We start from the raw sequence: 13,481 nt of genomic DNA, 5'->3' as shown, positions 1-13,481 counted from the left end.
AGTAGAATAAAACATATGCTTGCCATCCACAGTAGAATAGATCTTTAATTTCAATTCGCAACCTTCTAAACATTTCACATCACAGAACCCTCATTGGTTCGCACAGTCTGCATGTTGTCAGAGATTCTTCCATTTCAATACATCAACATCCACACAATAGAACTGAGTTGTAGATAGATTGGAAGAGTACTGTGTGTGAGTAACTGGCTGATTCATGTCTAGTAATGCGACGGGAAAAGGCTATTTAGAAAGAATGAAAACACAGAAATACACAGGGCTTAATGTCAACAACACACACACAACATGACTGGGACTCTTCTACTGGTGAGCTAATGAAAAGTGAGCTAGTGATAGGTTCAGACATTCTTGCCTGGAGGATTTCCATTTCTGGGTTCCTGAAAGATTTATTTATTAACAAGTCATTCATTTAGACATTCTTAACTTCCACATAAATCCACTTAGTCTCATTGTACATAAGTCTAATTTTAGTTAAGTGGAAGTTAGAATTTTCCCCATAGAGAGCAACACAGTTCATTTATACCAGCTACAATAAAACAGAAGACAAAATGTGCAAGAATAGCATGGCATCAATGCCTTTACAACTTAATTTATGCATCCCTTTAAAAAAAAGTTATATAAATCACAGAATTGCACACATTATACAATTTAATTTCAAGTATGTAGTCATTGGCGTCTACAATGAGATCATGTTAATCATTAACCAGGCCACATGCTCGCGAGAGATTTTGGACCCTAAACAATTTTAAAGCAATACAAACATATTAGGATTACCGTTATGGGTAACACTTCACTTGACACCCAGCGTCATAACCATGTCTTAATATGTCAGAAACTTTTATAATATGATCATATCCCTGTCGTGACACATTGTGTGTTATTTTATGGCTGGTTATGACACCTACATAAGATTGTCACAACCTACCACACAAGGCAAAACATTCCATTAGCCTACATGTCAACAGTGTATGTTCTATATTATGTGTGAAATTGACCATATTAAATGATCACTGTAATTGCACACACATTGATGTCAGGCATGCACTTACCCCAACGCTCCGTTGCTGATGACTGGGATGAACGCTGATGCAGATTTCAGGAGCAGGACAAGACTCTCTTTTTAACTGATGACGTATATAACAGCATGTACGTGATAGGTGACTTATAGGATTATGATGGTCATAATGCTTCATGACAGTGTCAAAAAGAGTATTTTCTACAAGTTACTTAAAATATAACAAAAACATGACTGTAAAGAATTCATTATAACAACAAAGGATTTAAGAAACAATCTTTAAAAAACTACTTTGAATAAATGTGAGTTTTGAATCCATAACCAGCCATAAAATAATGCAATATATGTCAACACAGGTATATATATATATATATATATATATATATATATATATATATATATATATATATAATATATATATATATATATATATCATGACAGTGTAATGACCATATTATGATAGGTTATGTCAAGTGTTGTGACATATGACATGGTTAAGACCATGTCATAACATGTTATGACACTGGGTGTCAAGTAAAATATTACCTTGTTAAGTACAGGAGTATGATATTCTCTTGGCATCAAAAAGCACATATACAATTGTATTTAAAGTCACCAATACGTTAACAATAACATTCATTGTCTTTGAGGATTTCCTTCCTCACCCGTACCAGGTGTTTTTGGCCTCCAGTACATTCCAGGTTAGTTCATGGTGTCTACAGGTTGCACTATAAAACCGTTGACCAATCACGTGTGCGGTTATCTATCTTTCTCGAGTCAGTTTACTTTACCAAGTCCCTAGATGTGAGTACACTACCTTGAAACTGATTCTTGTGTCAGTGTTGAAGTGAGAAAGCAGGTCAGAGGTCCGGCAGCAGTGGAGAGTCGAGTTTCATATCAAAAGAGCTAGTTGTTATTCAAGGGTAAAGGAACACACTGATGTAATTGGAGGGCAATAAGAGGAACGGACAACAAAACAGGGGGAGCTGCTGGAAGGGTTTGGTAAGTAAGTCTACAGTGACTTTCCTATGAGACAGACCAACCCCCAAACAAGGGCGCAATACGCCAGAATCAAAGACACATTCACTGCCCTGGTTACATTATAATCCTTCAGTATACAGATGACACGATTCATAGTATCGCCTTCAAAGCAAAGTCATGGTCTTCGGAGGAGTTTGCAGACGCATAATACTCCTCCCACTTCATTTAACATAGTGCAATTCTCAGGCTCCTTAAAGTTTCCAAAACAGAATTAAATAGAACATATAACATGTGTATCTATGGATCCCAACCTCTTCAGCTGGAGACTGGTGAGTAGCTCCATGGTATCAGCGGTGTTGAAGATGGATCATCATGTTCTGACTGAGGTCCCGGGCAGGGGCATGCCAAACACAGACATCTGATGTTCAGAACTTTCTGCTTAAATCAAAATATGATAAAGGCATGAGATATAGAACAGACAAACGTCACTGTCCACGCAATGTGGAAATGTGTCTTTGGCTTCATAGTTCACACAAAAATACAAACGACATAAAAACTCAAATCAGGAGTACCTCGACATCAAGATCGTTAACGTAAACTTACAACAACAACAAAAAGTGTGCAAAATGCAGTTTGAAGTCCACAGGTTTAGTCATATATACATAATTGGTTCAAGACCATCATCGTCAAGAAAAACTCATCATCTTCATCCCTCAAACTGAACTCTGGACCACTCATAGTTCCTCTCTAATCAGAGACTGATTTAGTCCTGGGACTCCAGGTGGGTGTAATTCATTATAAAGTAGAACAGAAAACCAGCAGGGTCCGGACCTCGTAGCTTAAGAGCTGAAAACGCCTGCAGCAACGTGCCGCTGCTAAATGAACACAGGGGAAACACTGCGATTTCAGTGAAATATCAAAGGAATCTAACCCCATCATAACAAGCTCTTAATGATGACTACAATAACACTGTGCAGGACACACAACATACAGTACCCACGGTCAAGTCTCTTACCTGCTCCACTGTTCCTCCTCATGTTCCTAGCGTTCATATCAGAATCTGTCTCCTTGGATATCTGGATATCGTAATCATCTTTGAGGTAAAACAGAGTGACAGTCAACTAACAATGTAATAACAAATGAAAGCCCATGAAGTATTCCTTCAACAAGTACGTAAAATAGGGGAAAAGCGGTTGTTTATCAGTAGAGGTGTTGCTTACTGTTATTGCTGATGGTTGATGTTTGGTAGTTGCTCATGGTTTCGTTTCCGCTGTCGGAGGTTCTCCTCTGTGACCTTTGGTACGGAGGTCTCTTCTTGCTCTTCCTAGTGCTGATCCTGAATGGATAGGATGGATTAAAATAGTATAAACTTTATTGTCCATTTTACAAAAGGAAATGTATTGATTTGCTGTCACTTTCCCAACAGCTTGCATGCACACACACACACACCTGTTGTGCCATTGATCAAGGCAGTTTAACACTACCGGCAAATGTCAGTGAATGGTAGCTACCTGATGATGCCCTTGACCAGTCGACCTTCTGCGTCCTGCTCATCAAGCTGATGCTCCTCGGCCAGGTCACTGATCAGCTGGCTGATCTCACCGGTCTTCTTCAGGAACACTGAGTCCGAGGTGCAGTGGGCCAGCTCCTCGATCTGGTACTCAGAGTACAGCTCCAAAAGCTTCTGGGTGATCAGAGAATCCACATCACCCATGCTCAGATCACCCATATCCCCCTCATACCAGGAGTAGGATGGAGGGCTGTACTGTCTCCCTCCTCCACCTCTTCCATTGTGTAACGGAGGCCTGGTAAGGACCACCGGCTCCTCCTTCATTCTGGGAATGTCCACTTTGACCCCTCTGATGTAGATGTCCTCCGACCAATCAGAGCCACTACCCCCACCCTCCTTCCTGGTTTGGGGGTCGTTGGCCCCAGGGTGGCTCTGGAGACCCCGGAGGTTGACCTTCTCCTGATCGTCATCTGGGGACCTCCCTGTGGGACTGGGGGCCAGGATGGTGCTCCGACACACCATGTAGAGTCCACAGGTCAGCACGCTGCACACCCAGTTCTTACAGCTGCCTGGGGAGGAGGGGGCACAAGGACCACACCCTTGATCCCCTGGAGGAGAGTCCGCTGTTCCGGGGATGAAGCCGATGGTCTCCTCAGCTGCCTTGCTCTGCACGTCCCCGCGGTGGGCCTTGTGGTAGGTCCCCTTGGGAACCTGGTGCCTCTCCTCCACCGGGTCCACACATCGCTCTTCATAGCAGGACTCCTGGCTGGTGCTGCTGCCCCGGTAGAAGAGACGGTTGGGTTCCTCAGGGACGAGGCCGACCTGGCCCCCTGGCTTTGACCAAGGTCTGGGGCACCCTGAGATGCTGCTGGGCATGGTGGCTCACTAGAGCCAAGGCCTGGGAAAGAAGACGGGGAATGTGGCGGAGGGCAATTCATTACATTAATGTAGGAAATATGTATGTTATTTTTTTTAAACATTGCTTAATCCTGTCATAATAAGCAGCGGCTTCAAATAGACAACAAAGTAGCCGTGAATCAATAGACAATACTACATAAACATTAAGGCCATGTCAAATGTATGCTGCAGGCCCACGGCATGGGAAACTAAACCGACCAAACCGACCAACAATATCAATCACCACATATCCCCTAGTGCCAAGCAGTTACCCAACTGGTTCTATTGGGCTCAAATTAGTTGTTTTAAAATCAGTGAAACACAAGCAGTTTAAATACAAAAACTGCTCACACTGGTGCACGTTTCTGTTCTAGCCCAGCATTAACACACTTGATTAAACTAAATCCAAGGCTTGGTGATTAGATGAGAAATTGATTCAGGCGTGTTATTGCTTTGGTAGGAAAAACATTTGCTGCCTGGGTCTCCAGCACAAGAAGCCACGAGGGGTATTGAATTAGCCAGCTAACTTGCCTAAATATTCTTAAATAACTTTTAATTTTTTATATAATGAAGCTTGAAACGGGGATGGCCTAATTGACTAAACAATCAAAAACACATATGTAAGTTTATCTTTCTTAATGAACCAGAAAAGCTAGTTATTTCTAGTTAGCTGGCTAACTCATTTATCCTGCTTAGTAGTATACCCATCTGGCCTGTAGTGTACCCCTCTGGCCTGTAGTGTACCCCTCTGGCCTGTAGTGTACGTTCAAAGAAAGTCAACAGAGGCCATATGGAAGCCAGGATGAGGACGGTGTCCTTTCAACGTAGGCCAAAATGCAAACAAATGTGTCATAAGGTGAATGTTATCAAAATACTTTGTCTGATAGACTATGCGGGAGGGTGACTAAAACAATGTCCTAATCAGATGTTTGATGAAAGCAGGGCCGGGCCTACTTCATACAATGAAAGGTAACTAGTGTCATATGCTGAGACACAGAACAACTGGCTGAAATGGACGACGACCTTTTCAGTCCATCTACAGCCTTTTGTAAACAACAAAAATACAATAACTGTCAAGGTGCTACTTCCAAAACACATTTCTAATCAACTTTAGTTCCATCTGTAATGGATACCTTCAAATAAGTTACACCTGGGTTTATTAATTTGGCTGTTTTAGCGTTTCCATGTGTTCAGGCGATGTCTTACTCACGGCATCCGAAGGGTGATCGCGGTTCTCCACCGAGTTTTCTTCCGAAAGGTTATATTCCATAAAGAGCAAGAGTTTACATTTTTATTTTATATATATATATATATTTTTGTATTGAATTACCCACAAAAAAGACGCGGCATAGTTTCGTTTCTCAAATGCTTCCTACAACAGTTTTTCACCTGCGCGACAAGGTAATAAAGCGAGAGAGTTACTCCAACCAAAATCTATCACCGCAGTAAATTCGTTTTTAGGCTACTTTAGATATTCAGAGTTCGCTCGTCAATAGCTGACCGACGGAACGTCCTAGGGTGATATCTAGAATCAGATGACGGTAGAGAGCAAAATACACCTTTTGTTTTTACCGATAGTCGAACTCTTCCCTTAACCGGGTCGAACAGAAGGCAATATTCTGCTTTCTGGCGCTCAGGTGGTTTGGGGACCGTCGTAAAAGTGCAATACCGGTGATTACATGTAAGCAAAAAAATATATATATTTTTGTTCTCATTCAGGAGGGTTAGCCCTATGAAGATTACACATGTTTCTGCCTTTCTATGGAGTTTTTGCGAGCCACATCTGCATTGCTTGCTCTTTGGGTTTTAGGCTGAATTTTGTATAAGCACTTTGTAAAAAATAAAATAAAGGGGGCTTTATAAATACATTTGGCTTGATTTGATGTGGTTTTAGATGTACACTGTGTGTACAAAACATTTTCTACTGTATTATTGACTGTATGTTTGTTTATTCCATGTTTAACTCTGATGTTGTATGTGTCGAACTGCTTTGCTTTATCTTGGCCAGGTCGCAGTTGTAAATGAGAACTTGTTCTCAACTAGCCTACTTGGTTAAATAAAGGTGAAATAAAAAAATGTATAATCACTGCTGTAACAGGATAACTAATTGTAGGAAATCAAACAGGACGAACTTGTAGATCTATATACAGTGAGGGGAAAAAAGTATTTGATCCCCTGCTGATTTTTGTACGTTTGCCCACTGACAAAGAAATGATCAGTCTATAATTTTAATGGTTGGTTTATTTGAACAGTGAGAGACAGAATAACAACAAAGAAATCCTTAAAAACGCATGTCAAAAATGTTATAAATTGATTTGCATTTTAATGAGGGAAATAAGTATTTGACCCCCTCTCAATCAGAAAGATTTCTGTCTCCCAGGTGTCTTTTATACAGGTAACGAGCAGAGATTAGGAGCACACTCTTAAAGGGAGTGCTCCTAATATCAGCTTGTTACCTGTATAAAAGACATCTGTCCACAGAAGCAATCAATCAGATTCCAAACTCTCCACCATGGCCAAGACCAAAGACCTCTCCAAGGATGTCAGGGACAAGATTGTAGACCTACACAAGGCTGGAATGGGCTACAAGACCATCGCCAAGCAGCTTGGTGAGAAGGTGACAACAGTTGGTGCGATTATTCGCAAATGGAAGAAACACAAAAGAACTGTCAATATCCCTCGGCCTGGGGCTCCATGCAAGATCTCACCTCGTGGAGTTGCAATGATCATGAGAACGGTGAGAAATCAGCCCAGAACTACATGGGAGGATCTTGTCAATGATCTCAAGGCAGCTGGGACCATAGTCACCAAGAAAACAATTGGTAACACACTACGCCGTGAAGGACTGAAATCCTGCAGCGCCCGCAAGGTCCCCCTGCTCAAGAAAGCACATATACAAGCCCGTCTGAAGTTTGCCAATGAACATCTGCATGATTCAGAGGACAACTGGGTGAAAATGTTGTGGTCAGATGAGACCAAAATGGAGCTCTTTGGCATCAACTCAACTCGCCGTTTTTGGAGGAGGAGTAATGCTGCCTATGACCCCAAGAACACCATCCCCACCGTCAAACATGGAGGTGGAAACATTATGCTTTGGGGGTGTTTTTCTGCTAAGGGGACAGGACAACTTCACCGCATCAAAGGAACGATGGACGGGGCCATGTACCGTGAAATCTTGGGTGAGAACCTCCTTCCCTCAGCCAGGGCATTGAAAATGGGTCATGGATGGGTATTCAATGACCCAAAACACACGGCCAAGGCAACAAAGGAGTGGCTCAAGAAGAAGCACATTAAGGTCCTGGAGTGGCCTAGCCAGTCTCCAGACCTTAATCCCATAGAAAATCTGTGGAGGGAGCTCAAGGTTTGAGTTGCCAAATATCAGCCTCGAAACCTTAATGACTTGGAGAAGATCTGCAAAGAGGAGTGGGACAAAATCCCTCCTGAGATGTGTGCAAACCTGGTGGCCAACTACAAGAAACGTCTGACCTCTGATTGCCAACAAGGGTTTTGCCACCAAGTACTAAGTCATGTTTTGCAGAGGGGTCAAATACTTATTTCCCTCAGTAAAATGCAAAACATTTTATAACATTTTTGACATGCGTTTTTCTGGATTTTTTTGTTGTTATTCTGTCTCTCACTGTTCAAATAAACCTACCATTAAAATTATAGACTGATCATTTCTTTGTCAGTGGGCAAATGTACAAAATCAGCAGGAGATCAAATACTTTTTTCCCCTCACTGTATCATGTTGACAGTGAGCTAATGAAAATTACATGATCGATGCTTGCCTGCCATTTGTCAAATAATCTCTCTTTTGTCCATAATCACCTCATCATTGAAAATAAGAATTTGTTCTTAACTGACTTGCCTAGTTAAATAAAGGTAAAATATATATATTTTTAAATCATGTAGGCCAGCCTACCCGTGCTGTATCTGCAAGCTGTTGGCTAGAGCGCACATACGTAACTATAATGGGCACATTATCTATATAAATGCAATATAGGCCTACAGTATTTTGTGACAAAACCATCAGTAGAGGTGAAAATGGAATGGAAACCAACTTGTATTTTTGATTTATTTGGGAATTGAACCGCAAAAGGAATTATGTACACTACATCATCATGCACAGCCTTTTATCCGCAACAAGTCAAATTGATAGAGAAAACAATTGGATGGAAACCTACCTAACTAATTTCAATGATGTAGAGGCCCATCATTGGTTCCCACCAGTGATTGAATGAGCGCTAATCATATTTTAGCGCACTGCTAGGTTTCCATCCAATTGGAGAAAGATTTTCATGAGAATATTCTACAATCCGCATGAAGAAAATATGCACATTTTCCCACTAGTGGTGTGTTTCCACCAAACGGACTTGTTGCAAATAAAAATCAGTGTGTGATTTCGCAAAAGTTGTCATGTACTGAAAAAAACATTTTAAGTTCAATGTGTTTCCATCACATTTTCAACTCTAGCGACAGTTTTGTCACAAAAATGATTGCATTAAATAGCAAATGTGACTACTCTGTTCTTGGCACATGTGCTTTAGCCAACAGCTCGCAGATACAGTGCAGGTAGCCTGTGCAGGTATAGTCTACATCAGTGATTCCCAAACTGTGGGGCACAAGGGGTTGTGGGAACCCCTGGTCTATATGATAAGATTGTCAAACAGCAGTCATTTTTGTGACATGATGATCGATGCTTTTCCTAGTCACCGTGCATCTAGACCTGCATTGCTTGCTGTTTGGAGTTTTAGGCTGGGTTTCTGTAGAGCACTTTGTTACATCTGCTGATGTAAAACAGACTATAAATACGATTGATTGATTGATTGCTTGATTGATTGATTGATTGATTGATTGAAAAGCCTCCATATTTATTGGGAAGGAGCATTAAATCACTGTGCACTTTCACCACCCTGTGAAGTTCATTATTTCACCTGTGGCCTAATAAACTGCAAAGTTTCCAAAGTCTACTGGGATGACCACACCATATCGTCACGTGACTACCTTCACTTCAATATTTGTGCAAAAATGAATTTTCACCGCTATTTCCACATAGTTCATTTCACAGACACAAAAAGATCCCACCATGTCAAACAAACAAATTCTGTCAGCATTTATAAAATTACACCCAACATTCCTGTTTCCGTTGCGGCTGTCATGATTATTTTTTTAATATGGTATGACTCACATACAAATTGTGGATGGAAACATAGTTATTGTTAGATGCAAAGTGAAGTTTGTGGTTATTGTGTTGTAGTAAAGTGTAAGCATGCAAGCCTCAGGGCTGAATTCCATCCATATCCAAGAAGTATCGGTAATTTCCGATTGAGCCGACATATGCAGCAGCGTTTACTGTGAATGCAGTCGCCGTGAATGAGGGAACATTGCCTTTAAATTTCAATCGAGCGATCTGTAATCCACTCCGCACAGTGGATTTTGACAGGGAGCGATGAAATTTTGGAAGCCATTCATTGTCAATGGAGGGAAGGGATGTGGCCAGGGGACCGTTGCGCGATGCGGGCGAGGGATGGTGAACAATGCGGGACCAAGTTGGGGAAAGGTGAACTTTATGCAAATAGGCTGCTTTGCGACACTATTGACCAATCTAAGCTCACTATAACTTCCAGCCCCTACTGGTTTGGCTGTTCATACCTATCACTATCTAGCCTGCTTGCTAGCACCCACACGAGGGTGAAGCTAGCATGGCTATCCAAATGATTGTGTTATGTGGAAATCACGTCAGACTACAGTAGCCAAACTCAACTGGCGGACCGCAGTCCTGATCCGGACCCAGAGAAGGGTCAATCCAATCGGACAACATCGCATTTTGTTATATTAAAGTCAATACATTATTTTTAGACAGCTTTAAAAAAAACTATCAAAACGGTCGCAGCGGCCTCTAGCAACCTCTCTTGCTCGATCTCTCTCGAAGTAACGGCCACCTCTACTAGTGCTCCGCCTAATCCAATCGCATGGTTATTTGCAATTACAAGAGGCCGCGTCTTACCCAATCACATTACTCCAAATATCCTCTGGAACCTTGGGACAAGCAGGCAGAAAGAATCAGAAAGATTTGACCACGGTTCAACTGTAAATATCACAGATTGAAAGGAGCTTAGTTACCAGTATCTTTGTTAATATGGCTTGTTAAAAAAAAAAAGTTGACTCTGAAAACGGGACAGTATTTATTCATTCTCCCCGCAACTAGCACGAAACCAATGTGCCTGATATGCAGTGAGTCCGTAGCTCTCATGAAAAGTGCCAATGTTAAACGCCACGACGACACCAGGCATAGTAAATTAGATCGGACGTGTTCCCTGAACACGGAGGTGAGAACAAACAAGATTAACCAACTCAAATCCCAATATGAGAGGTCCACCAAAGTCCGTGTCAATTCCCTGACAGCCCAACAACATGCAATGGTTCACTGAGGATAGCTTGGGTTTTGGGAAAACACACAAAAAAAAACATTTTCAGACACTGAAATAGTAAAATAATGTATGTGTGAAGTTGCTGACACCTTGCTTGAAGGTAAACAAAAAGATGAGCTCAGGGAAGAGAGCAAACAGATCCCATTGTCAGATTCCACAGCAATGAGGACAACTGAAATATTAGCTGTAGATGAATCAACAGATAACACTGATAATGCCCTGCTTCTGGCGTTTGTTAGATTTTATAATGAAACAAAGAAATAATTCTGTGAGGAGCTGTTGGGCTTAACACATGTAGAAGCACACAGGGGGAGGATATCCATGAGGCCATCAAAGGGATGCTGACATAAAGGGGGATAGATCTGAAGTCAGTGGTCTCCATCACCACAGATGGAGCTCCAGCCATGATAGGAAGAGGGAGGGGACTGGTTGCACGTTTGAAAGAGATCTGACATCATATCACTGCATCATCCATCAGTCTGTCCTGTGTGCCAGTCTGGGAAAATGAGTATTCTGAGGTCATGACAACGATGATGAAACTGATCAACATCATCTGCTACGAGGCATTCTGACAAAGGCCAATGCTAGTTTTAATGTCAGAAAGCTCAGCAAATGCAGGGTTTTGGAATGAACGCTTTTGGGCCTTTCAGGAGGAAATCAAAGCTTTCTTAACAGAGCAAAAGAGTGACACGGCAACTCAGTTGGAGTTTTAGGAAGATGGAAACAGTTGCATTTGACAGACATTACGTCACACCTTAATCAACTGAATGTTAAGCTGCAGGGACGGCACAACACTGTGTGATATGATAACAGCAGTTCAGGATTTCCAGAAGAAATGTGAGCTTTTCAAGAATGATCTACGGGGAGAACTTGTCCACTTCCCCTTCTGGTGCAAACGCAGGGAGACAAAGATGTTCCCAACCATGTTGATTTCATCCAGAAGGCTCGCTTTGATGACTTCACTGTTGGAAGAGAACTGCTGCTGCTCAACCAGAACCTCTTCCTCGTCACAAACGTGACAAAGTTGTCAGAAGAAGTAAAACAAATCTTCAGATGGGTAGCTGTTGCATCACTGCAAATAGAGTTGATTGAGCTGTAAGAAAATGTGTATTTGAAGGAGCAGGATGGTGATTGTGCCCCTGTCACTTTCTGGGGAAATATAGTGCCTGCAGCTGATGTCCCTGTTCAAGAAACTGACACTACATCCTGACCATGTTTGGCTTCACACACAGCTGTGAATCAGCCTTCTCCACAACAAACTTTATTAAAAACAAATACCCGCATCAGGCTCTACTACCGCATGGCAAGCGGTACCGGAGTGACAAGTCTAGGACAAAAAGGCTTCTCAACAGTTTTTACCCCCAAGCCATAAGACTCCTGGACAGGTAATCAAATGTCTACCCGGACTATTTGCATTGTGTGCCCCCCCCCCATTTTTTTACGCTGCTGCTACTCTCTGTTTATCATGTATGCATAGTCACTTTAACTATACATTCATGTACATACTACCTCAATTGGGCTGACCAACCAGTGCTCCCGCACATTGGCTAACCGGGCCATCTGCATTGTGTCCCACCACCCGCCAACCCCTCTTTTACGCTACTGCTACTCTCTGTTCATCATATATGCATAGTCACTTTAACCATATCTACATGTACATACTACCTCAAGCAGCCTGACTAACCAGTGCCTGTATATATTCTTGCTACTGTATATAGCCTCACTACTGTGTATAGCCTGCCTTTTTACTGTGGTTTTATTTCTTTACTTACCCATTGTTCACCTAATACCTTTTTTGCACTATTGGTTAGAGCCTGTAAGTAAGCATTTCACTGTAAGGTCTACACATGTTGTATTCAGCATTTCACTGTAAGGTCTACACCTGTTGTATTTGGCGCACGTGACAAATAAACTTTGATAAGATTTGAACACATGGACCCGTGTCTGAGTTGCTCTCACACCATTTGTGCTAATGTTTAAAGCATTGGCAGGAGACAGAAATTATAATTTCTGGGCAAGGCCCAGACTGACTTATAAATGAATATTGCGTGGCCCAGACTGACTTATAAATGAATATTGCGTGGCCCAGACTGACTTATAAATGAATATTGCGTGGCCCACAGTGATGTTCTGTGCATTCAGATGACTACTCTCCTTTGTTCTCCAGAAAACACTATTTTATATATACTGCTCAAAAAAATAAAGGGAACACTTAAACAACACATCCTAGATCTGAATGAAAGAAATAATCTTATTAAATACTTTTTTCTTTACATAGTTGAATGTGCTGACAACAAAATCACACAAAAATAATCAATGGAAATCCAATTTATCAACCCATGGAGGTCTGGATTTGGAGTCACACTCAAAATTAAAGTGGAAAACCACACTACAGGCTGATCCAACTTTGATGTAATGTCCTTAAAACAAGTCAAAATGAGGCTCAGTAGTGTGTGTGGCCTCCACGTGCCTGTATGACCTCCCTACAACGCCTTGGTATGCTCCTGATGAGGTGGCGGATGGTCTCCTGAGGGATCTCCTCCCAGACCTGGACTGAAGCATCCACCAACTCCTGGACAGTCTGTGGTGCAACGTGGCGTTGGTGGATGGAGCGAGACATGATGTCCCA

The 13,481-nt window shown here is 41.9% G+C and overlaps 1 protein-coding gene across 4 annotated transcripts; it reads right to left on the bottom strand.

Moving 5' to 3' along the window:
- Positions 1-27: 27 nt before the first annotated feature.
- LOC106588613 (keratinocyte differentiation factor 1) lies at positions 28-6,080 on the bottom strand. Of its 4 annotated transcripts, none has more exons than XM_014177774.3 (5): positions 5,632-6,066; positions 3,526-4,422; positions 3,235-3,350; positions 3,030-3,107; positions 28-2,452 (listed from the first exon to the last, which is right to left on the bottom strand). In XM_014177774.3, exons 2-5 carry the CDS (start codon positions 4,398-4,400, stop codon positions 2,385-2,387), a joined length of 1,137 nt encoding a protein of 378 aa, XP_014033249.3. In that variant the 5' UTR covers positions 4,401-4,422; positions 5,632-6,066; the 3' UTR covers positions 28-2,384. The 4 variants fall into 4 exon arrangements, with proteins under 4 accessions (XP_014033249.3, XP_014033250.3, XP_014033248.3 ...); XM_014177775.3 differs by having other exon boundaries at positions 28-2,449; XM_014177773.3 differs by lacking the exon at positions 28-2,452 and adding an exon at positions 2,468-2,889 and having other exon boundaries at positions 5,994-6,080.
- Between the last annotated feature and the right edge of the window lie 7,401 nt (positions 6,081-13,481).

The sequence above is a fragment of the Salmo salar genome, chromosome 27 (assembly GCF_965601325.2).
Source record: "Salmo salar chromosome 27, fSalSal1, whole genome shotgun sequence".
In the NCBI taxonomy this organism is placed as follows: Eukaryota; Metazoa; Chordata; class Actinopteri; order Salmoniformes; family Salmonidae; genus Salmo; species Salmo salar.
Note: the sequence above shows the minus strand (reverse complement) of the source record. Positions and strands in the feature narration are given on the sequence as shown.

Coding starts and splice junctions, on each gene's coding strand:
- LOC106588613 (XM_014177773.3), bottom strand. CDS start 4,400: ATGCCCAGCAGCATCTCAGGGTGCCCCAGACCTTGGTCAAAGCCAGGG. Junction 3,351..3,525: donor CTGGTCAAGGGCATCATCAG/GTAGCTACCATT, acceptor CTATCCATTCAG/GATCAGCACTAGGAAGAGCA. Junction 2,890..3,029: donor GAGGAGGAACAGTGGAGCAG/GTAAGAGACTTG, acceptor GTGTTCATTTAG/CAGCGGCACGTTGCTGCAGG.